This window comes from Lemur catta, chromosome 1 (genome assembly GCF_020740605.2).
Source record: "Lemur catta isolate mLemCat1 chromosome 1, mLemCat1.pri, whole genome shotgun sequence".
NCBI classification, from domain to species: Eukaryota; Metazoa; Chordata; class Mammalia; order Primates; family Lemuridae; genus Lemur; species Lemur catta.
In genome coordinates this window covers 189,238,598-189,264,160 of record NC_059128.1, presented here as the reverse complement: position 1 = coordinate 189,264,160, position 25,563 = coordinate 189,238,598, and the positions used below count along the sequence as shown (strand labels likewise).

General features: G+C 35.7%; 1 protein-coding gene across 1 annotated transcript in view; it reads left to right on the top strand.

Annotated features, from left to right (window-relative positions):
* Positions 1-25,563, top strand: part of IFT80 (intraflagellar transport 80) — a 131,792-nt gene that overhangs the window by 95,160 nt on the left and 11,069 nt on the right. Inside the window, exons 12-18 of the mRNA XM_045539561.1 lie at positions 230-393; positions 11,438-11,502; positions 14,905-15,040; positions 15,448-15,595; positions 16,824-16,995; positions 17,894-17,983; positions 18,088-18,260. Coding sequence (XP_045395517.1) covers positions 230-393; positions 11,438-11,502; positions 14,905-15,040; positions 15,448-15,595; positions 16,824-16,995; positions 17,894-17,983; positions 18,088-18,260 — 948 coding nt within the window. The remainder of the gene's footprint in view (positions 1-229; positions 394-11,437; positions 11,503-14,904; positions 15,041-15,447; positions 15,596-16,823; positions 16,996-17,893; positions 17,984-18,087; positions 18,261-25,563) is intronic.

Sequence of the window (25,563 nt, the reverse complement as noted above, 5' to 3'; positions counted from 1 at the left end):
AAAATCAATCACTGAATCGTAAATTAGAAGATTTTCTAATTGCCTTTGTATAGAGAGTCTTCTTTAGGAAAGGAAATGAATTGTGGGTATAATGTAAAAGAAGTCAGAATTTTAGTATATAGGGTGGTGATTATGGACATTTTCATTTTTCTTCTCCTACATGCATCAAAAAATAAAAAAATGTAGTATACTCCTATTTGAGAATGTATTTTTGTTTTTTATTTTTTAGACATTTTCTTCTTGTAGATGGCGGTGGTATCTATTTATATTCTTATGAAGGGCGCTTTATTTCTTCTCCAAAATTTCCTGGAATGAGAACGGATATTCTGAATGCACAGACTGTGTCTCTGAGTAATGATACTGTAGCAATAAAAAACAAAGCTGATGAAAAAAGTAAGTGTATTTTTATAATTTTTCATGTTAAATTTCCATGAAATTTGTTAATACTATAAAATTTTCATAAATTAACTTTCATTTTCTTTATTTATATATATATATTTTTTTATTTCAGCTTATTATGGGGGTACAAAAGCTCAGGTTATATATATTGCCCATGTCCCACCCATCCCCCTGAGTCAGAGCCCCAAGCGTGTCCATTCCCCAGACAGTGCACCTGGCACTCACCATGTAGTCATACCTCCATCCCCTCCCCCCACCCCCCACCTCCCCGAGTCAGCACCTTCAAACATGGCCATTCCCCAGACGGTGCGCAACGCACTCATCATGTAGGCATACACCCAACCCCTCCCCCCACCCTGCATCTCAATTTGATATCTAATTGGTACCCTTCCCCGATGTGCATTTAGGTGATGGTCAGGGAAACCAATTTTCTGGTGAGTACATGTGATGCTTGTTTTTCCATTCTTGGGATACTTCACTTAATATAATGGGTTCCAACTCTCTCCAGGAGAACCAAAGAGATGTCATATCACCATTATTTCTTATAGCTGAGTAATACTCCATGGTATACATATACCACAGTTTACTAATCCATTCATGAATTGATGGGCATTTGGGTTGTTTCCACATCTTTGCAATTGTGAATTGTGCTGCTATAAACATTGGGTGCAGGTGTCTTTGTCATAGAATGACTTTTGTTCTTCTGGGTAGATGCCCAATAATGGGATTGCTGGATCGAATGGTAGGTCTACTTGAATCTGTTTAAGGTATCTCCATATTGTTTTCCATAGGGGTTGCACTAGTTTGCAGTCCCACCAGCAGTGTATGAGTGTTCCTGTTTCTCCGCATCCATGCCAACATGTATTGTTTTGGGACTTTCTGATAAATGCCATTCTCAATGGGGTTAAGTGGTATCTCATTGTGGTTTTGATTTGCATTTCCCTGATGATTAGAGATGTTGAACATTTTTTCATATGTTTGTTAGCCATTTTTATATCTTCTTTTGAAAAATTTCTATTCATGTCATTTGCCCACTTTTTGATAGGGTTGTTCGATTTTTTCTTACTGATTTTCCTGAGTTCTAAATATATACTTGTTATCAGTCCTTTATCTGATGTGTAGTATGTGAAAATTTTTTCCCATTCTGTAGGTTGTCTGTTTACTCTCATGACTGTTTCTTTGGCTGTGCAGAAGCTTTTTAATTTGATCAGGTCCCATTTATTTATTTTTGTTGTTGCTGTGATTGCCTTAGGGGTCTTCTTCATAAATTTTTTGCCTAGGCCAATGTCTGTAAGAGTCTTTCCTACATTTTCTTCTTGGATTCTAATAGTTTCCCACCTAATGTTTAAGTCTGTTATCCACTGTGATTTGATTTTTGTGAGAGGTGAAAGCTGTGGGTCCTGTTTTAGTCTTCTACATGTGGCTGTCCAGTTTTCCCAGCACCATTTGTTAAATAAGGAATGTTTTCCGCAGAGTATATTTTTGTCTGCTTTGTCAAAGATTAGATGGCTATATGAGGATGGTTTTATATTTGGATTTTCTGTTCTGTTCCACTGGTCTGTGTCCCTGCACTTGTGCCAATACCAAGCTGTTTTAATAATCACAGCTTTGTAGTATAGTTTGAAGTCTGGCAAATTAATACCTCCCATTTTGTTTTTGTTGCTTAAAATTGCTTTTGCTAAACGGGGTCTTCTCTGGTTCCAGACAAAGCGTAAAATTATTCTTTCTGTATCTGTGAAAAATGATGTTGGTAATTTAATAGGGATTGCATTGAATCTTTAGATAACTTTGGGCAGTATAGACATTTTAACAATGTTGATTCTTCCGATCCACGAGCATGGTATGGTTTTCCACCTATTTACATGTTCTGCAATTTCCTTCCTCAGTGTTTTGTAGTTCTCCCTATAGAGGTCCTTTACCTCCTTAGTTAAATACATTCCTAGGTATTTTATTTTCTTTGTTGCTATTTTGAAGGGTATTGAGTCCTTAATTTGGTTCTCTGTTTGACTGTTATTGGCATATATGAATGCCTCTGATTTGTGTGTATTGATTTTGTATCCCAAGACTTTACTGAATTCATTGATCAATTCCAGGAGTCTCTTGGTTGAATCCTTGGGGTTTTCTAGATATAACATCATATCATCAGCAAAGAGTGAGAGTTTGATCTCTTCTTTCCCTATTTGGACTCCCTTGATTCTGCTCTCTTGCTTGATAGCTCTCGCAAGGACTTCCAATACTATGTTGAAAAGTAATGGGGACAGTGGGCAGCCTTGTCTGGTTCCAGTTCGAAGTGGGAATGCTTTCAAATTTTCCCCATTCAGTATGACGGTGGCTGTGGGTTTGTCATATATGGCTTGTATTATTTTTAGGTAGGCTCTGTCTATGCCTATTTTGTTAAGTGTTCTTATCATAAAAGGGTGTTGAATTTTGTCAAATGCTTTTTCTGCATCTATTTGAGAGGATCATATGATCTTTATTTTTGCTTCTATTTATGTGGTGAATTACATTTATAGATTTGCGTATGTTAAACCATCCCTGCATCTCTGGGATGAAGCCCACTTGGTCATGATGGATTATTTTTTTGATAAGCACTTGGATTCGATTTGCTAGGATTTTATTGAGAATTTTTGCATCTATATTCATAAGGGATATTGGTCTGTAGTTTTCTTTTTTTGTTGCATCTTTTCCTGGTTTTGGTATTAAAATTATGTTGCCTTGGTAAAATGTGTCGGGGAGAATTCCATCCTTCTCAACATTGGAGAATGGTTTATGTAGGATGGGCACCAGTTCTTCTTTGTAGGTATGGTAAAATTCAGGTGTGAACCCATCTGGTCCAGGGCTTTTCTTTTTGGGAAGGTTTTTTATGGCTGTTTTGATTTCAGATCTAGATATTGGTCTATTCAGGAATTCTGTTTCTTCCTGGTTGAGTCTGGGAAGGCTGTGTGTTTCTAAAAATTTGTCCATTTCCTCCTCATTTTCCAATTTGTGTGCATAAAGATTTTTGTAAAATTCATAGATGATGTCATGTATCTCTGTGGCATCGGTCGTGATTTCTCCTTTCATGTTCCTGATGGAGGTTATTAGAGTTTTTTCTTTTCTGCTCTTGGTTAGCCTACCCAGAGGTGTGTCAATCTTGTTTATTCTTTCAAAGAACCAACTTTTTGTTTTATTAATTTCCCTTATGGTTTGTTTGTTGTCCTTTTCATTCAGTTCTGATTTGATCTTAATAATTTCTCTCCTTCTGCTGGGTTTGGGGTCGGTCTGTTCTTCCTTCTCCAGCTCTTTGAGTCTATTCGTTAGATTGTCTGTTTGTAAGTTTTCTGACTTTTTGATATAGGCATTTATGGAAATAAATTTTTCTCTCAGGACTCCTTTAGCTGTGTCCCACAGATTTTGATAAGTTGTGTCTCCTTTGTCATTTAATTCAAAGAATCTTTTGATTTTCATCTTGACTTCTTCATTTATAAAATAATCATTCAGGAGAAGGTTGTTTAGCTTCCATGACTTTGAGTAGGAATGAGAATTTCTGTTAGGGTTCATTATTACTTTTATTCCACTGTGATCTGAGAAGATGCATGGTATAATTTCTATTTTTTTAAATTTTTTAAGACATGCTTTATGTCCTAGGATATGGTCAATCTTGGAGAATGTCCCATGAGCTGATGAGAAGAAAGTATATTCAGTGGATTTTGGGTAGAATGTCCTGTAGATGTCAGTCAGGCCCATTTGTTCTAGCATTCTATTTAAGTCCATTATTTCTTTGTTTATTTTTTGTTTGGAGGATCTGTCCTGTACTGTCAGCAGCGTGTTAAAGTCTCTGACTATTAAAGTGCTGTTATCTATCATTTTGTTGAAATCAAGTAGGGTTTGCTTTATGAATCTGGGTGCACCTAAGTTGGGTGCATATATATTAAGTATAGTTATGTCTTCTTATTGAATTGTACCCTTCACCAGTATATAGTAACCATCTTTGTCATTCATTACTTTTATTGATTTAAAAACTAAGTTATCGGATATTAAAACCACCACGCCAGCTTTCTTTTGGCTTCCATTTGCTTGAAATATCGATTTCCACCCTTTTATTTTTCAGTCTAAATGCATCTTTGCAGGTTAGATGAGTTTCCTGAAGACAGCAGATACTTGGCTTGTATTTTTTTAACCATTGGGCCAGTCTGTGTCTCTTGAGTGGGGAATTCAATCCATTCACATTTAATGAGAGAATTGATAAGTGAGACTGATTTCTGTTCCTCATGTTGGGTTAAATTTCATTATTCTGCTTTCTCACTTGAGCCATTGTGATAACTGGGTTTTTATCTTCTCTTGAGTAGTTTTATATTTGTGGGTCTTTCTTGTGCTGGTCCGTGTGTAGCTCTGTTTTGAGTGCTTCTTGGAGAGCTGGTCTTGTCTTGGTGAATTCTCTGAGTTTTTGTTTATCTGAGAATGTCTTAATTTCACCTTCATATATAAAGCTGAGCTTAGCTGGGTATAAGATTCTAGGCTGGGCATTATTCTGTTTCAGAAGAGTGAGAATGGGGCCCCGGTCTCTTCTTGCTTGTAAGGTTTCAGTTGAGAAATCTGGCATAATTCGGATGGATTTTTCTTTGTATGTTACTTGTTTCTTTCTCCTTACAGCTTGAAGAAGGGCCTCTTCAGTGGATATTTTGGTCAGTCTGATAACTGCATGACATGGTGTCTTCCTATTTGGTATGAATCTCCCAGGGGTTCTTTGTGCTACTTGAACCTGTATATCTAGAGTTTTGGCAAGGCCTGGGAAATTTTCCTCAATTATGTCTTCAAATAGCTTATCCAACCCTTGCTTATTGTCTTCTTCACCCTCAGGAATGCCAATAAGTCTCACATTAGGCTTCTTCACATAATCCCACATTTCTTGTAGACTCTGGTCTTTTCTCTTATTTCTTTGCTCCATCTCTGTCACTGACTTATTTAATTGGAACATGTTATCTTCGATCTCTGAGATTCTTTCTTCTGTTTGATCTACCCTGCTCTTGAGACTTTCCACTGTGTTTTGTAGCTCCCTGAATAAATTCTTCATTTCCAGGAGTTCAGTTTGATTTTTCTTCAATATTTCTATTTCTTTAGTGAATTTTTCTTCCAAGTCCTGGATCTTTTTTATGGTTTCTTTGTGTTGGTCATCCATTTTTTCTTGCATAATATTCAGCTTATTTATGATCCATGTTTGAAATTTTTCCTGTGACATATTGCTATTTCGAGTCTGGTTTGTGTCAATTGATAGAGAACTAGTAATCCTCTTTGAAGGCAAGGTTTCAGCTTGATTCTTTATACTCCCGGAGATCTTTCGCTGAGCCCTTCCCATCTGGATCAATCCTTAGGTCCCTTCTTTCCGCTTTAGGCTGAATATAGGCACACCGTGCGCGCTGATCTTGGGCTATGCAGCAGCCCAGGTAAGCTGCCTCCTCTGTCACTAGGGGGAGCCCTTCACATGTTGTTCAGGATTTTGCTGCCTCAGCTGGGGGGCTGCTCCTGTTGGGTCCAGCCCCAGAGAATTAATTTGACCCAAAACCGGTTTGAGAGTCCTGTCACTGGGCTGTTCTAATTGCAGACGGAAAGCGACTTTTTCCTTCCCTCTTCCTCTCCCGAGGTGGTTTCTGCCTCTCTCTGTGCGAAAGACAGTGGCTAGGGGGAGAGAGGTGCCCGCGTTCGCCCAGCACCGCGGCTGCTGCAGCTCCCCGGGGCAATGTTCCACCCCGCCCCAATGTCCGCAAGGTCCACGCTCCGCTCCCTTGCTGCTAGGGAAGCACTCAGTATTCACACAAAGGCAGAACTCCTAGTGGGGGGCTGCAGACTAGGAGATGGAGCTGCCCGGTTCCCAATCACTCTGCAGCAGGTAGGCTGTGGACCCCAACAATGGCGGCTGCCCGCCCGCCAGTTGCTGGCACTGGGAGTGAATGTTCAGGGTCCGGCAGGGGCTGGAGGAGCCGGGATTGAGGGAGCCCAGCCACCTGCATAAAGGAGACAATTTGGCGTCTCCCAGGTGTCTTTTGCTGCAGCCTAGCGCAAACCCTCTCCCGCGGGTTGCAGTCCGCCCACAGAGCTCCGGGGTTCAAAATGCCCCCCGCTATTGTCTCCTCTCCACAGAGCCCCACGTCTCCCGCTGTGATTCCACACCAGCTTTAGGCAGATCCCTAATTGAGTGGGTGTGGAGGTCAGTGGGGAAACAGGCCGCTTTCCTGTGGGGCTGAACCCCCCTCACTCGCTGGTGAGGCGGGTACAGCCGACCCACGTTCCCCTCTCTATTGTCCATCCCGCACTCTCCAGATTTTCACGATCTGATTTCCCGTTCACCTCAGTCTTTTCTTGCCCTCTGTGTCCCATGCTGATTCTCCGTGGAGTCACACTGCTGTTCTTGTAGGGGAGCAATCCTCTAGCACTATGGCAGACTGAGATCCATGCCTTCCTCTCCGGGAGCACGAATCCAGGAGGTCACCACCACTCTGCCATCTTTCTCTCTTGTTTATTTATATGTTAACTTTTTATGAAACAATTACGAGCTTCCTAACTTATTTTTTATTTATTTTTTGTGTGATTTATTTTTTCTTTTTTATTTCAGCATATTATGGGGGTACAAATGTTTAGGTTACATATATTGCCCTTGCCCCACCCTAGTCAGAGCTTCAAGCGTGTCCATCCCCCAGATGGTGCACCCCGCACCCATTACGTGTGTATGTGCCCATCCCCTCCATCCCCCTCCCACCTGCCCGGCTCCCTAACTTATTTCAAACCCGAACTAAAGAACTAAAGTTGTCATACCATATCCAATTAATAGAACAAATACAAATTGTCACAACATCAAAGATCAGTGGTAAGGAATAAATCTTTGTATTTTCAGTAGCTATTGGTTCAAGATTATAGTCCTAAAAATATATATCAATTTTTTTAAGTTTTTGATCTTTTTAAATGTCCCGTTTCTCAGTTTGGTAACATATTTAATATTGTACTTCATTGTACTAGTTATTTTGTTTATATATTATAAATTTAAAATTAATATTTTAAGTTAATGAAGTGAAAAAAAGGTATGAATAACTTATATTTTCTAGTGAAAAATCTAGGCCACATTAGTATTTATAAATAAGTATGTCAGGTGTTTTGGAATTTCATAGTACAATGAAACCATTTTATTAAGAAATTGCTGTATCACAGATTCATTTATCCAGCAAATAGTATTTCGTGCTTTCTGTGTGCCAAGTACTTTGCTAGAAGTTGAGGATACAATGGTAAACAAGACAGACAATCTAGCTAATAAAAATAAATAATCAAATATATAATAAATTGTCAGGTGATGATGCATGCTATGAAGAAAACTAATGCAGGATGAAGGAATAGAGAGTTGTGAAGATGGGGCAGGGTAATGACTATTAAGCAAGTGCAAGGATTCTGAGGTGGGAATGACTGGCATGTTAAAGGAACTGCCAGAACGCCGTGTGACTACAACAGCATGAGCTAGGTAGAGAGTGGTAGGTGAGGAGGACAGAGAGAGAGGCAGGAAGACCATGTAAAGAGTGGCTGTGGTAAGGATGTGGGCATGTGGGAAAGAGTGGGGGCAAGCATATTATCCTAGGTTTTTCTCCTGGATAAATGAAATGGAAGACAGGGAAGGAGGATATTTAGAGAGGATATGCAAACCCAGAGTTTGATTTTGGTCATGGTATGTTTAAGTGCTTTTCAGACATCCAAGCAGGGATGAGAGTAAACAACAAGATAAACGAGTCCAGGACTCAGGAGAGGGGTTGGGCCTAGAGATATAAATTTGGAAGTCATTGGCATACTGCTAGTGCTTAAAGCCATGGCACTGAATGAAATCACTTGGAAAGTGAGCGTAGACAGAAAAGGGGACCAAAGACTGAGGACATTAGTATTTAAAGATGTGTAGGAGGAGAAGCCAGTGAGATAAGAGGACAACCGAGAGAATGAGTGATCCTTGAAGCCTAGTAAAAAATACTAAGTAGTAAATAATTGTTTCTCTCTTTTAGTACACATTGTGAAACATTGTACATTACTGTTAGCCAAAAAATCTGACTTGAGTGTTAATTTTGTTAGTTCACATCATGGAAGACCTAATTTAGGAGCTAGAAAAGTGTCCTACTTTTTAATTTTCAGTACTTTGAAATAGTATCACATCTCATACTAGTAGGAAATATCACTCTCATAAATAGAGCTATTTATTCTATGTCTTCATGCCTTAGGTCTTCTCCGAGAGAGGACATTTGGCAATATTTTTATTTTTAAAGGACTTCCTTCTAGGCTAAAAAATAGGGAAAGAGAATGAAATAAAATAGTATCCAGATAGCATACAGAATCAAGATGACTGTGTAATTGCTAATAGTAATGATTTGGAAGTCAGATTTTTTTCTTCATAAACTTAAGATTGAAAATCCCCATGATCACTATAAGTTGTATATGCTTTTTTTGTTCAATACCACATATTTTATTTTATTTTTATTTTTTAGATTTATTTATTTTGAGACAGGATCTCTCTTTGTTGCCTTGGCTAGAGTGCAGTGGTGTCATATTAACTCACTGCAACCTCAAACTCCTGGCCTCAAGTGATCCTCCTGCCTCGGCCTCCCAAAGTGCAATACCACATATTTTAGATAGAAGCTTTAATAAAGTATAGTCTTGTACCATATAACGTTTCAGTAAATAATTGACTGCATATATGATAGTGGTCCCATAAGATTATAACAGAGCTGAAAAATTCCTATGGCCTAGTGACATCGTAGCAGTCAGTCATAATGTTGTAGTGCAATGCATTACCTTTTCTATGTTTAAGTATGTTTAAACACACAAATACATTGTGTTACAGTTGTCTACAGTATTTCTATGTAACACCCTGTACAGGTTTGTAGCCTAGAAGCAATAGGCTACACCATATAGCCTAGGTGTTTAGTAAGGTATACCATCTAAGTTTGTGTAAGTATGCTCTATGATCACACAATGACAAATTGCCTAATGACACATTTCTCAGAACGTATCCCTATTGTTAAGCAAAGCATAACTATATGTATGTTTCCAACTGAATATACCTTATTATGAATTTTCTGTAGTTAATTCATATCTAGAACATATTTCATTATTTTTAATCCTTGGATAATCTATAGAATTTTAGAGCAAGAAAGAATTATGAGCAATAATTCAGACTAGCCATTTCTTGGCCCATCTTTTACTTTCATTTCAGCTATTATAGAGAGCAATAACCAAGGAATTGTATATTTCTCTTTATTTTGCATTTTCATATGCATTTAGTGAATCAGTTCCGCTGGAGTTGTATTCATCATCTCTAAATTCTATGGGTAACTTTTATCTCCAATAACTGATTGCAACATAGCTGCCATTTCATACCGTAGGTGACTCTGTGGCCACCGAGGACTCAAAAGTTCTTCATCCCCTGCCCTTTCGTCCTTTCCCTTCTCAAACCATATTTCATTGAATCAGGGTCATTCTAATGAACCCGACGTTTCCTTTTACCAACTATTCCATTTTCATTTCAACTGGGTATACTGTATTCATTTCTGACACTACCTGGAATTAGCACAGACCCCAAAGCTTAAGGGCAAAGTTTTCCACAAGACTATCCTCTCTTCAGATGCCAGCTGTGAGTCTCGGAGGGCCCCCAGGCCATCTTCTTTTCTGACCAACTGGCTACAAATTCAGTAATTCCCATGACCCCCTCAAGTTTGATAATTTGATAAAATGATTCACAGAACTCAGGAAAGCTATACTTATTATTACAGTTTTATTATAAAGGATACACATAGTTTGAGGCCTGGGAAGGAACACAGAGCTTCTGTGCCTTCTCCTCTCTGGACATCAGTGTGTCCCTCCAACACATCAGTGTGTTCACCAACCAGGAAGCTCCACTGAGCTTTGGCATCCAGAGTTTTTATGGCATTTTATTACATAGGCATGATTGATTAGATCATTGGCCACACGACTGAACTCCATCTCCAGCCTGATTCCCATCTACAAAGGTCAGGGACCTGAAAGGTCCAACCCTCTAGTACAGGCTATCTCCTATCCTGAAGCTATCTAGGGGCCCAAGAGTCTCCTCATTAGCATAATAAAGATACACCTATCACTCAGGAAATTCCAAGTGTTTTTGAAGCTGCCTGCCAGAAACCCAGTACAAAGACCAGACAAATTATTTATTATATTACAGTAGTATATTAATAACAGAAAGCTGAACAGCACATAACATAACTCGACACATTTTTCCTTTGTGGAATATGATTGTCTATTGTTGGGGTTCAGAAACTGATACTCCAAAATATGATGCTTTCACATGTCAAACTGAAGAAGAAGCCTCCAGGTCTCTCTGTCTCACCACTCACCTCCACTGTCTCTCAATCCTGTTTCTCCCAAAGAACAGGATGAAGTTGTTCTCTGAAGTTCCCTTATCTGCCTATAGTTTGGACCTACCAAACAAGAAAACAATTATCTCTGGTCCCTTCCCTGAGTTTTCAAAATTAACCAAACTTACATTGCAGGAAGAAAGACTAAAGTCTATCAACACACCTGGACAGACTTTTGTCACAAACTATTGTCCGCTCTCAGGCCCAACAGACTTTGTCCCAGGTCATTGCATGTCCTCTGTGCACATTAATAAATTTGTATGCCTTTTTTCCTATTAATCTGCTTTTTGTCAATTGATTTTCAGCAAACCTTCAGAGGGCAATTGGTCTAAATCAAAGTTATCAGAATTATAAATTACATCCATATTTGGACTTAACCATTGTTGATCCATGGAGCGTGATGCCATACCATTAATAACAATTTTAATTAGGGAATGTGTTTTAGGAAGAAGTGTTTAATTCTGCTGTTTTCATAAGAAATGGGACTTCATTAATAAATAGGAATTTGATGCTGCTGGTCTTCGGTGCTGATAGATAATCTATAGTCCAGAGAGTTAAATAATTTCTCATGAGGATTATGATAATTCACTGAAATTTACCAATAAAAATTCTAATTTAACACATTAATTAATGTTTTCCTTTTTTTCAAGTAATCTTCCTCTTTGAGGCATCAACTGGAAAACCATTAGGTGATGGGAAGCTTCTTTCTCATAAGGTAATGGACATTAACTATTTCTAATGTAAATAGCCACTGTTTATTCACTTCCTTTTTAAAATTGGTATTTTCATTTTAAGGTGGAAGTCATAGAAATTAGTTTTATATTTAACATCAGTGCATTCTACATAGAGTATTTTGCCTAAAATATGTCACAAAGACTAAGCACTGGTAACATGTGTAACAGGAAGCTATGTATGCAAATTAACTAGATAAAAGGATCTGACTTATACATCTGTTGACTAAGCTCTTCACTGCTTTTCAGTGACATTTTATTTCAATTAGGTTTACCACCTATCAGTAAATAAAAATGGGTTTATGTTTCTAAACATCTTGCAATTTTCTCATTGACCTGGCCTTAGCCATCATTTTCTTTAGGTTTTAGGAGTATAGTTAAACTGAAAGAAAATTATTCTCTGTAGAAGCACAGAAAGACCTTGAATTGTGAATTGATTATTGGTTTCTAATTTTTAGCCTTAAAGTAAACAAAGGAGCACATTGTATTGAGTCATCCTTCTAAATTACTGATATGTTAGAGTCTAAAGATGCTTTCAACTTATTGCTTAATATAATACTTCTAATGAAGTATTACTGTAAATTGTATTTTCTTCTTTTTGTGATTATTGGTATTAAATTTGAATAACAAATACATTCATATGGTTCAGAAATAAAAAACATTAAAAAGTATACAGTAAAAAAATCTTCTTCCCCTATAACTTGTCAATATAGTCCTCTCTACCAAATAAGTAACCATTCTTCTTAAAGTCTTATATATTCTTCAGAGTTTTTTAGTATGTGTACAAACAAATCTGATGCATGTTCTTTTCCTCTTCTTTTACAAAAATGTAACATACAGCTCTGCACCTTGCTTTTTTCATACAACATTTCGGGAAATCTTTCCATATCTGTACATAAAGTGCTTTCCCAACCCTTTTTCCCTTCACTGTATAGTATAACAGTTTATAAATGTATCAGAATTTATTTAATCTTTGCCCAGATGGTGAACATTTAAGTTGTTTCTTATCTTTGTTATTACAATATTGTCAAGATGAATTACCTTGCATATACATCTTCTTGCACATGTGCTAATATAACTGTGAGATTAATTCTTGAAATGTTGCTGGGTCAAAGGATATGAGCATTTGTGATTTTAATAAGCATTTTCAAGTTATCTTCCAAAGAGATTGTATCAGTCTACCTTCCCACTAATAATATATGAGGTGCCTGTTTTCCTACAACCTCTCCATGATAGTCATTTTAAATCATGACTATGTAAGCAGAATTTTTCCTCTTTAGTATGATTATGCATATAAACAGGAGTAAATTTCTCAGCTTTTCAAGATGCAGTCAGTAATTTTTTAGTAGGATTGAAATGAGTCATTTAATAAGGTTAAATAAACATTTATTTTAATGTAATAACTCTAGAATACTTTTCCTAAGAATTTCCAAAGGGTAAGAAATTTACAATTTCCTAATTGTACGAATGGAAGTGACTTATTTCATATCTCACACTTCACTCAATTACACAGTACATTTTTATACAATATAAAGAATATATATAATACCAAGGATTTAAAAATTTTACATTCTATAGAATAATAGAAAAATCACCCTCTATGTCTAGAAACAATCTATTTATGTGTATATGAAGAAACTAAGACCCAAGACCTTCCCAAATAATAACAGAGCCCAAACTAGAACTCAAGTCTATTTATTATTTATTTATTTATTTTAGAGACGAGGTATTGCTCTGTCACCCAGGCTGGAGTGCATTGGCATGATCATAGCTCACTGCAACCTCAAATGTCTGGGCTCAGGCAACCCTCCTGCCTCAGCCTCCTGAGTAGCTGAGGCTACAGATGTGTGCTACTGTGTCCAGATAATTTTTTTATATTTTGTGGAGACAGGGTCTCTATGTTGCTCAAACTCCTGGCTTCAAGCGATCCTCCCACCTCAGCCTCCCAAAGTGCTGGGATTACAGGTGTGAGCCACTGTGCCCAGCCCAAGTCTGTGTATTATTAAATGAATATTAATTAATTTAGGGCAAGGGAGAAGTTTCTAATAAATACAAAACTGCTTTTGTATCCTATTACAAAGAGTGACCCAGGAGGAATAAATCAAAAGTGGAGATAATAAAACTGGACAAGAGGAAAATGGGGAAGGCCTGCTTAAGGGGGAAACCCCACTTCCCTTATGTACCTAGGCATTATTTTCATTATTGTCTGCCTTTGATTTTGAATGTCTTAGAGAGGAGAATCATATCTGTTTTACAGATATGAGTGTTTAAAAAAATACTAGGTTTTGATATGGTGATGATAAGCAATTCTTTATGTTAAAGATTAGTTTCTCTGAAAGGTTTCCATTTTCAAAATACCTGGAGTCATATTTCATGCATATCATGATACATATGGAACAAATTTTTTTCTTCCTTAAAATATATATTTTAAGGAAGTATTCCGGAGAAGAGCTAAATTTTTAAAAATGTATTATGAACTGGTATATGACTGATTCATCAATTTGGATAAAGGCATATGTGTGTTTTATTTTAAAAGGTGTTCTTTGTGGTACACTTAGTTAAAACGTCTTGATGTGATCATTATTCTTGTTGAATTCGCAATTCCTAGCAAAGTCTTCAGACATAGAAGGCAGTAATTCCCTCTTGAATTGAATTGAAATGAATCCATATGAAACCATTTCCTAGTTATAAGAAAATTCATCTCACTAACTAGAGAATAATAGAAAGCAGTGATCTTGGAGTCAGCAGTCTGGATTGTAAGTTTTAGATATGCTTCCTACAAGCTTTTTCTGAGCAGATCACTTAATGACTATGGATCTCAGTCTTCTGATTTGCAAAGTAAATATACTGATACCTACATCACAAGTTTGTTTCCTGTTTCACAGGAAATGAATATGAAAGTATCTGTAAAATTTAAGGCTCTGAACACACGATATATTTCCACATATTTCAAGAATTTATTTTTACAAATCTTTAAAATGTAGGTGTTAGGCAATCTATTTAGAATAAATTTTAGTATGAGAAACTTATTAATCAAAATAGACCTCTCATGTGATACTCAGACTTGCCTCACCCTTTTACCCTATTAAAGATAGAACACGAGGACAGATGGGAATGTTTCTCAGCTTACAGAGTATCAAAATATATATTATTTTATTGTATTTCAAGGAGCTTCTTTCCCTTAGATTTCAGACAAAGTATCTATACTTTAGTGCAGCTTTTGAATTATTAGTATGTTGACAATTTAAAATTATTTAGCAGGGACATTTATCATTATAAGTAGGTGAATGATATTGAAAAGAAATATCATTATAATTAAATAATATAAGTGATCTTATGTCAAGCACTAAAACTAACCCAGAATTTACATTTTTTTAAAATTTTAGAATGAAATCTTGGAAATTGCTCTGGATCAAAAAGGACTTACCAATGATAGAAAAGTTGCTTTCATTGATAAAAATAGAGATCTCTATATCACCTCAGTGAAACGATTTGGGAAGGAAGAACAAATTATCAAACTCGGTAAAATAATTTTGACACATTTTGCATTTTAATTATTGTCAATTTTCTTAGAATCTGCTCTTTCATATATTAAATAGTTTACTTGCTTGAAGGAATCTGTGAAAATGCTTTTGTCTCACATTTGTTAGCTGTGTAATTCCACTTTAATAGCAAGTCTTTAGCTGGTGCAGCTAAGTTGGCATTGAAAGAAAGACCGGCAAATTAAAATATAATGGTTTGAGGTAGAGCATTCAAATATTTCCAAAAATTCTTATGTGAAGTTTTACATGTGTTTCACCACTATGCAATGAGGAAATAAAGTCACACCTATCAGAAAATAGATAGGATCTTGTCAACTGCTTTTAAAGTATATATTTTTAACTTTTATGTTGAAACTAATAGCACATTAACATTCTTTTTAAATTAAGGAACAATGGTGCATACTTTGGCATGGAGTGATACATGCAATATCCTTTGTGGACTTCAAGATACTCGGTTTACAGTGTGGTATTACCCCAATACGGTTTATGTAGACAAAGACATTTTGCCTAAAACATTATATGAAAGGGATGCAAGGTAACATTTTACTGCATATAATTTTGTACTGTGGTAAATAAAACTCTTAATACAGTGTCATGTTTTTGCCTTTGTTTTCAATCCTCTAAGGTATCTTTCACTTTAATCAGATGCAACTACATAGATTGTTCAGCTAAAGCTAGCTTAATGAGAGTTAAATGAGGAAATCCATTGCAAGTATGTATAAAATGTGAACTCTTTATTTGTCCTTTATATGAATATAGTTTTCAAGCTTAGTGTGTAACGTTAGCTCAGGTTGTTTTTTCAATGAGATTGAGTGATTTTAATATAGACACTCCTAAGATTTTTCAGGATGTACAACCCTGTGTTAGTGATCCAACTCTTTACTCTGTCATAGATTATCATTGGCTTTGAGACTTTCAAGGATGCATACGTCTCTAGAATTGAGTTTTCTGGTTGATATTAAAAGTAGAAAAAGAACCGAGATTAATGAAATTTTTTTTTAATTTGTATGCTTCAGTAAACCAGGCACACTTATAATATGTTCCTAAACTCTCCTAAAAAGAAATTGCAAGATCTCTTACACTTAAGAAAATATTAGTAGGAATACAAAGACTCTAAACCTTAGCTTAGCTTTCAAATCTGGTTTGAGTTCATTTTTAATATTCAAGTTCACAACCTTAGCAAAACCATAGAGGCATCAAAATAAAGCAGCTTATTTTATTTTATTTTTTAATTTCTTTTTATTCTTTTTTTTATTAACTCAGAATCAGTTAATATAAAGCAGATTATTTTAAAAAGTATTTAAAGTAATGAAAAGGAGTTAGTATATTTAAAGTTTACATCTTTTTTATTATGACAAATTAATCTTGGAATTCAGCTTAATTTTTTTCCCTTTCCTGTGCCCTCATCTTAATTTTTATCAGTTTACTCTTTAATACTTTTAAAAGCTAAAGCTGTTATTTAATCATTTTCATGATTTATCTTAAGGCTCAGGGAAAAAAGGTTACTTCAAATGCTTTTAGGAATTGCTTCCAAATATGTAATAATTTTTGCCAACTCTGTATTTTTCTTCAAATGTATATAGCAAGTTAGAATCGTGTGTATTTGAATATATATATACATTCTCTATGGAGTTAACTTTTTGGGGGGTACATTTTGGAGATTGGAGACTATATATGTCAGGGATCCACTCCCCAAATTTAATATATATGAAAAATTTTGTTCAGAACATAACTTTAAATTGCATTTTGTTTTTTTTCAACAGTGAATTTAGTAAAAATCCCCATATTGTGAGTTTTGCTGGAAACCAGATAACTATAAGAAGAGCTGATGGCTCCCTGGTTCACATAAGCGTATCACCATATCCTGCCATTCTCCATGAGTATGTAAGCAGTTCCAAGTGGGAAGATGCTGTAAGACTTTGTCGCTTTGTTAAGGTAAGTTACATTTCACTTTCATAGTTGTGTATAGTGTATTAGTTTACTTTTGTGAAAGATGAGTAATGACAATAGCTAAGGACTGCAAAAATTGTGAATAGGACCATGTCTTTTGTAAGTGAAGATATGAGCAATATAGATGGATACATGTTGCCATGTCAGTTATTCTCTGAAGAAGCGATGATTTAGACCAGTAGTTTCTCCATACTAGTACGTATAAAAATCTTCCAATAAACTTTTTTGAAAGTCAGGTTCCCAAGTTCTACCCCCACAGAGATTCTAATTCATTAGGTCTGGGTTGAGGCCTGGATGTAATTTTTAAGTTTCTCGGATAATTCTTTTGTACAGCTAAGGTTAATCTCTGCTTTAGATCAGTCTTTCCCAACTTGGTTGAATCTAGTATTTCCAAATACATTTGACCATAGACCTCTTTTACTGAACATCAGTTAACATCCCTCAGAATACACATTTGTAAAATGGCTTTTAGATGCTTTTTCTTACAATAAGTTATGGGTGGCAATTTGCCATGATAACATTATCTCAGAAGCTCTGGTTCTCTATAAATTACATTATTTGACACCTTGTCAAAAAGACTGGAAGGTTTATAACCCTGAGTTATTTTAAATTCAGAAATAGATTCTTGATAACTAGAAATAAAAATTTTCAGAAAATTTTTTCCAAAAAAAAGTTCACTATGTATTATTAATGTATTTTAATAAAATGACCACAATGAAATTTCCACATTATTAATTTATCAAATTATTAGTTTTTTCAGTACCATGCTTAGTTATTTTTTATTTTTTTAATTAAAATGTAATTTTATTGTATTTAAATCAATGTTTATTTTAAGACAATTTAGCCATGTAGTTGAGATAATTGTTCTTATATTTCACTCTAGGAGCAAACCTTGTGGGCTTGCCTGGCTGCTATGGCAGTTGCTAATCGAGATATGACAACTGCGGAAATAGCCTATGCAGCAATTGGTGAAGTAAGTAAATAATGTTTACCTATATGTGCATGTGTTTTTTTTTTTACCATAATTTGTTATATTTCTATTATTATCCACTGTTACATTTTTCTTTTCTTTTTTAGATTGATAAGGTTCAATACATCAATTCTATAAAAGATCTTCCATCTAAAGAATCAAAAATGGCTCACATACTAATGTTTAGTGGGAACATACAGGAAGCTGAAATAGTGCTTCTTCAGGCTGGCCTTGTTTATCAAGCAATCCAGATCAATATTAATCTGTACAACTGGGAAAGGTAATAAAAATGCTTTTTATCAACTCCAAAATCTGGTTGACCTTAATGTATTCTTCCATCTATCACTTAGTAAATTACATTTTCCACTGTACTTAATAGTTTCCTAACACCACAGAAGAATTAATTCATATTTATATTTGTGAGAAGTTTGCAATTAAAGATTTATGCCTTCTCTAAACTTGTGACTGATTAGAAGTTGGGTCTGAAGAAGAAAAGAGAGTCTAGGATGTCTCTCAAATTTCTGGTTGCAGTTACTGGAGAGATGGTGGTACCATTAGCAGATTTGGTAGGGAAGATAGTGAGTGGCATTTTAGCCAAGTTGAATTTGTGAAGAGATATGTAAGAATAATTGATTAAATGGACTTGGAGCTCATGAGAAAGATTTGAGCTGGAGATGAAGATTTAGGAGTCATTAGTAAATGAACAGTAGTTGGCTCTTTCCTTTCTCTGCCTGTCTGACTGCTTTAAGGGATAACCTCTGGTGTCTTTCTCTTCTTCCATACATCCCATAAATGTAGGTGATGTCCTTCTACTCCACATATTCCCCAGGCAATTTCATCCAATTCTCTGGCTTCAACTACATTAGGAATTCCCTTTTATTGTCATTAATAATAGTAAATCCCTCACTTATTGAGTGCTTATGATGTGCCAGGAATTAATTGTGCTAAACACTTTCTATATATTGTTTCATTAGGTTATCTCTACAACTCTAGGAGATTAGTTATTATCATCCCCATTTTACAAATGAGGAAATTGAGGCTTACTTATAAGTAAGTGGAAAATCTAGGACTTAAACGCTAGTCTTCTGATATCAAAGATATCAAAGAGGAGCTAAATTTATCACCAACCAATTAAATAGGTACTGCTAGTTACCATTGCTTATGTTGTTTTATTGGATTGCTGTTTATCTGTTTAATTATTTGTCTTTGCAGAGATTTATGTCATTTTTCCCCTTTTAGATTATATACTTCTTGAAGAAAAGAAACATTTTATATTGTTTATATATAGTACATATTTAATATTCATATTCTTAATCTCTATGCAATACTCTTAATCACTTTGCAGCACTCCTCCTCTTCAAATATTTATTGGGTGTAGATATATGCAGTGAATGCATAGGTATCATAGCAGGAAGATGAGGAAATTTGCCTCTGATGGCCCATAATATAACCCTCTGAACATTTCTTGTACCTCCTTGACCTAAGGGAAACTTACCTCTTGCCAAAGAACACTGCTTCTGCAGCAGTCCTCTCAAATGGAATCAATTTATTCTAACTCTACATTCCTTAGGATCTGGATGTGAGTGGAGTTGGTGTCCTTTTTGCCTTCTTATATATATATATATATTTTTTTTTTTTATTTTAGCTCTTCATGGGGGTACAAAACCTCAGGTTATATACATTGTCCGTGTCCCGCCCATCCCCTTGAGTCAGAGCCTCAGGCATGTCCATTCTCCAGACAGTGCGCCTGGCACTCACCATGTAGTCATACCTCCATCCCCTCCCCCCCCACCTCCCCGGGTCTGCACCTTCAGGCATGACCAATCCCCAGACGGTGCACAACACACTCATCATGTAGGCATACATCCATCCCCTCCCCCTACCCCCCCCCCCCCCGTCTCAGTCTGATAACCAATTGGTATCCTTCCCCGATGAGCATTTAGGTGATGATCAGGGAATCCAGTTTTCTGGTGAGTACATGTGATGCTTGTTTTTCCATTCTTGGGATACTTCACTTAATATAATGGGTTCCAACTCTCTCCAGGAGAACCAAAGAGATGTCGTATCATCGTTATTTCTTATAGCTGAGTAATACTCCATGGTATACATATACCACAGTTTACTAATCCATTCGTGAATTGATGGGCATTTGGGTTGTTTCCACATCTTTGCGATTGTGAATTGTGCTGCTATAAACATTCGGGTGCAGGTGTCTTTGTTATAGAATGACTTTTGTTCTTCTGGGTAGATGCCCAATAATGGGATTGCTGGATCGAATGGTAGGTCTACTTGAATCTGTTTAAGGTATCTCCATAATGCTTTCCACAGGGGTTGCACTAGTTTACAGTCCCACCAGCAGCGTATGAGTGTTCCTGTCTCTCCGCATCCATGCCAGCATGTGTTGTTTTGGGACTTTTTGATAAAGGCCATTCTCACTGGAGTTAAGTGGTATCTCATTGTGGTTTTGATTTGCATTTCCCTGATGATTAGGGATGTTGAGCATTTTTTCATATGTTTGTTAGCCATTCTTATATCTTCTTTTGAAAAATTTCTATTCAGTCACGAAAATAAACAGACAGCCTACCGAATGGGAAAAAATTTTCGCATACTACACATCAGATAAAAGACTGATAACAAGAATCTATTTAGAACTCAGGAAAATCAGCAAGAAAAAATCAAACAATCCTATCAAAAAGTGGGCAAATGACTTTCTTATCTTAAAAAATCTGTAGTCCTTTGAGGCTTATGTCATGTAGCTATACCTATTCTTCTCTGCTGAGGCTTCAAACTTTCCCTACTATCCCTGTATCTTGTTCACTGCACACTCCCTTTTTCCCACTTCCAATTCTCAGTAGGTGACCCTACTGTAGGATTATTAGATCTCAGGGAGAGAGAAAACAAGAGAGGCAAAGAAGATGTAAATCAGAAAGAGAATGCATCCTGGGCATTCATTCCTCCTATCTACTTGGCATCTCCTTTTCTTGTGCTTCTTGCTTTTATCTATCTATAAACTTCTAAGTCTACCTGACAAAATGATAAAGCTCCAGGAGCATTGTTCCAGGATTCTGATTACTGTTTATACACTTAACACTCCCGTGTATGTATCTCTCATCTAGCCCCCTGTTCTGCCATATTTCCTTTCTCAGAATCCAATTATCCAACTGCATACTCAACATTTCCATTGGATATCTCGTTTGAGTTCAAATTTATATTTATTACCTCATAAACCTGGCCCTCTTCCAGTATGATCTGTCTCTTACTGTCCTTTCAGTTGCACAAAGCTGGAAATTAAGGAGCTATTTTGACATTTTCCTCACCTTCTTCCCTCCCTATTATCAGCCATTTCCCTCCTAAATACCTCAGACACTCTCCACTCATCCGCTTCACTATCAGCACCCCTTGTCTAAATTGATCCACATTTTTCTGTTTAATGTCATTACTGATCTCCCTACACATATTTTATCCCTTTCCTACCCAATTCTTCACGTTGCAGTCATAGTGATCTTTTCACAATGGAAATCTAATCATGTCATTCTTGACCTTTGACCTGCTTGAATGAAATGTAGTTTCTATTGCTTTCAGCATAAATATCAAGATTGGATAAGAAATGACTTCAAATCAGCAAAAGTAATTAAGAGCTCCTAAGAAACTCTTAAGATACTTATGTATTGTCTTCATTTCTAAATTCTACAGATAATTCTGAAACCATTTGGAATATTTGTTCCAATTGCATATTCATTTATTCAGCAGATGTTTATTGAGTGCCTACCATATTACACATACAGTCATCCCTCAGTATCCTTGAGGGGTATGGGGAGTGGTTCCAGGACCCAAGAGGGACACCAAAATCTGGGATATTCAGGTCTGTTATATAAAATGTTGTAGTATTTAGATATAACCCACACACATCCTCCCATATACTTTAAATCATCTCTAGATTACTTATAATACCTAATACAATGTAAATGCTATATAAATAGTTATTATACTGTATTGTTTAGGGAATAATGACAAGATAAAAACATCTGTACATGATCAGTACAGATGCAAGTGTCCATTTTTTTTCGAATACAATATTTCTGATCCAAGATTGGTTGAACCCAAGGATGAGGAACCAAGGGTACAGAGGGATGACTGTATTTAGATAGTACATGGAGATCTGCTTTTAAAAAAATCAACTGTGTTTGGTAAAATGTCTAGTCATTTTAAACGTGCTTATTGGAAAGGGCTGTTGCATGTGAAAGGTCAAATGGTATGATTAGGAATAAGGCTTTGGAATCAGATCTAGGTTTGATTTCTGGTTCTGCACTTACTAGCTATGTGATCTGGGACAAATTACTGAGGTTCTGTAAGCCTCAATTTCCTTATGTTTAAAATAATGATAACAACAACCACCTCACATGTATTGTCAGGATTGAATAAAATAGTGCATGAAAATCTCTTAGCATACTGTGTGACACATAGTAAGCCCTCCATAAATGACAGCTATTATTTATTTTTTAAATATTTATTGAGCACTTCCAGTGTGCCAGGTTTTAGGTGTTGGGATACAGCAGTGAATAAAACCAACAAAGTTCTGTGACAACAGTTTTAATTGTACAACTCTAAATGCTATGACTGAGATAAAAAGGTAGAAGTAAGAAGGATGTATATTTGGATTCAATATAAGAATCAACATAATCCAAAGAATAGCCTGCTTAGAGTGTAAAATCATCTGCAAAGATATTCAAACATAGCATGAATGACAAAATTGTGTGATTGACTAATTAATAGATTTTTGCATGTCTATCTATGTAGATTGTATCTTCTTAAAAAAGATCTTATTTTTTTCTTCACATGTATTCCCCTTTTCTGGATTGAGTAGGTGGTCATTTTCATAAACTAGGATTTCCAGAACTAGCTTGTATTGTCAAACAGTGTTTTTAAAAAATGTTTTGGTATTGTATATGTACTAAGAAAGGCTGACAGGGCTTGAATTTATATACTTTAGTAGCAGGGAAAGCCCACACTTGATATGTGTGTAGACCAAAGCTGTACTGGGTGAATTCTTTTGTGGGAAGTGTGGGGTAGTGGTTAAGCTGTCCAACAATTTAAGTAAATATTTGTTCAACTTTAACTGCCTTGATTTATGCAGTTCATGAGGCCCAGCAGAGAGTGAGGTATACAAGTGTGAAGTTCAGGAGAGGACCTAGACATTGAGGGAAAGTGGCTCAAGAAATTATCAGCATATCGAGAGTAGTCCAGGCCATGAGTATGGCTAAGATTAATCATGAAGAATTAAAGAACGAAAAGAAAAGAGGGAAGCAGGCAGACCTCTACTGAATACCAACATTTAAGGATTTGGTTTAAGAAGAGGATTCAGCAATAGCAATCAGGAGGGCCCAAAAAGTGGAATTTTTTAAACCTTTTATTAGGGAAAATTTCAAACATATATAAAATTAGAGAGACTAGTGTAAGGAGTCAAAATGCACCCATCACTTAGCTTCAGTAATTACCAATTTGTAGACGATTTCTACCCCTCCCCGAGTCTTTTCCCTACCGCTTATTTTGAAGCAGACCTCAATCATCATGTCATTTTTATCTGTAAATATTTCAGTATATATCTCTAAAAGTTTTTTTAACACAGCCACAATATTAATACTATGATCATACCTTAAAAAGTTAACAATCATTATATTCAGTGTTCTTATTTCTCTGTTTATGTCATAAATGTTTTGCTTTGTTTTGTTTTATGGTTTGTTTGAATCAAGATCTAAAAAAAAGATCCATACCTTGTGGCTGGTTGATATATTTTTAAGTTTCTTTTAATCTATAGATTCTCGTATTCTTTTTTGTGTTTTCTTATAATTTTCCCAGTGAAGAAGGTGGACCTATAGCATTTTCATAGTCTGGACATCATTGGTTGCATCTTTGTGGTGTCATTTAACACATTCCTCTGTCCCCTGAATTAGCTGCAAATTGGTTGTTGAATCTAGAAACTTGATTAGATTCAGGTTTTATTTATTGATTTGGTAAGGCTTCATTATAGGTGGTGTTGTATATATTTCCATAATGACTGCTCATCTGTTTTGGTGATGTTAGCAGCCATTGATTATCTTTGCCCAAATCTATTAATTAGGGCTTACATAAATGGTGATATTCTATCATTCCAGAAGGATAGAATTTAAGTATTAGATAATAGATTTATTAGATTGCTTTTAACATCCCCAAATTTCTGTATTTGTTCCAATCCTCTAGAAGGGAACAGATTTTATTTTGTTCATATGTATTATTCCATTTGATAAGTATTATCTTGCTGGTTTGTACTTCTTTCATATTTCAATTTGGAAATTGCCTGTAACCTAATAAGGTACAGCTCTTAAAAAGTTGTAGGTAAGCACATTTTATGCTTGCCATCCACTTTGGACATTTGGTGGCAACCTGCTCTCAAAAAAAGTTAAAAGAGGTAGAAACTAGGAGCTCCAGATATCCATATTGATCCTTTATGTAAGTATTAATAAAAATAATTTCTAATCTTCTATTACACAGTTATTTTGCTTCATTCAAAGTTATGCAAAGATCATATTTTGAAGTTATAACATCTTTTTATATAACTTCTATTTAAAATATGTGGATTTATTCCAGCCTTAGAATCTAATGTCACATTTGTTTGGTTGCCAAATAACCATTTTAAAACTAGAGACATACTGTTCCCAAAACCCTTACATAATTTGGAGTAAGTTCCCTCCTAAATGTGGTAAGGAAACATTTTTTACCCAGTGTGTGCTTTTAGAGAACATCTAAAATAGCACATATCATTTGAATGTTTACCTTTAGCTATTGCTTTTCAATCAGATAATTAACACATATTTTATTATAATAATGACAAAAATGATAGATAATCCTTAGGATCTAGCATCTAAATGCAGGATTAGACATCATATTCTATTCTTTCTACATAATTAAAGACATTGATGTTCTATACGAAGGTATCTCTTTTGGAAGTTTTGAAAAGCCTCAACCCAGAATTGATGCTTACGTACTCTCCATTTAGAACACTTTCAGTTTTACATAATTAAGATCTCCTTCCCCCATCATGTACAATCATAAAGGAAGAATGGGAAATGGAGCTTCTAAAGGTGCTATCCACTCACACATACACCACTGGAATCAGAGGCTTAGGGATAAATTATATGGAAGAAGGTTAGAAGAATTGAGGCATCTTTACTTCCATTTCTTCTCTTCTGAGGCTCTGTGAATTGCTTTTGCCTTCTTTTATCTTCCACTTTTGTTCCCCTATATTCTAAGACCTTCATATTCCCTTCTACCTATCTTCTTTCTCTCTGAAAGCCTTAAAGTCACAGAGAAATAAGAGAACTTTTGTGAGAGTCCGTGATGGGTAGCAAATACTGACCCTTGGATTTCACGATATATCATATGTCAATATATATTTATAAGAAATCATTTTGCTTAATTTTGATATTACCCTTTATAGTATACATAACTTATATTCATATTTTTTCATATTAAATCTTTAATGTCTGTTTCAAATGTCTATCAATACACACAGCATATCTAAAGCAGTTTTTAACGTGACTACTTAG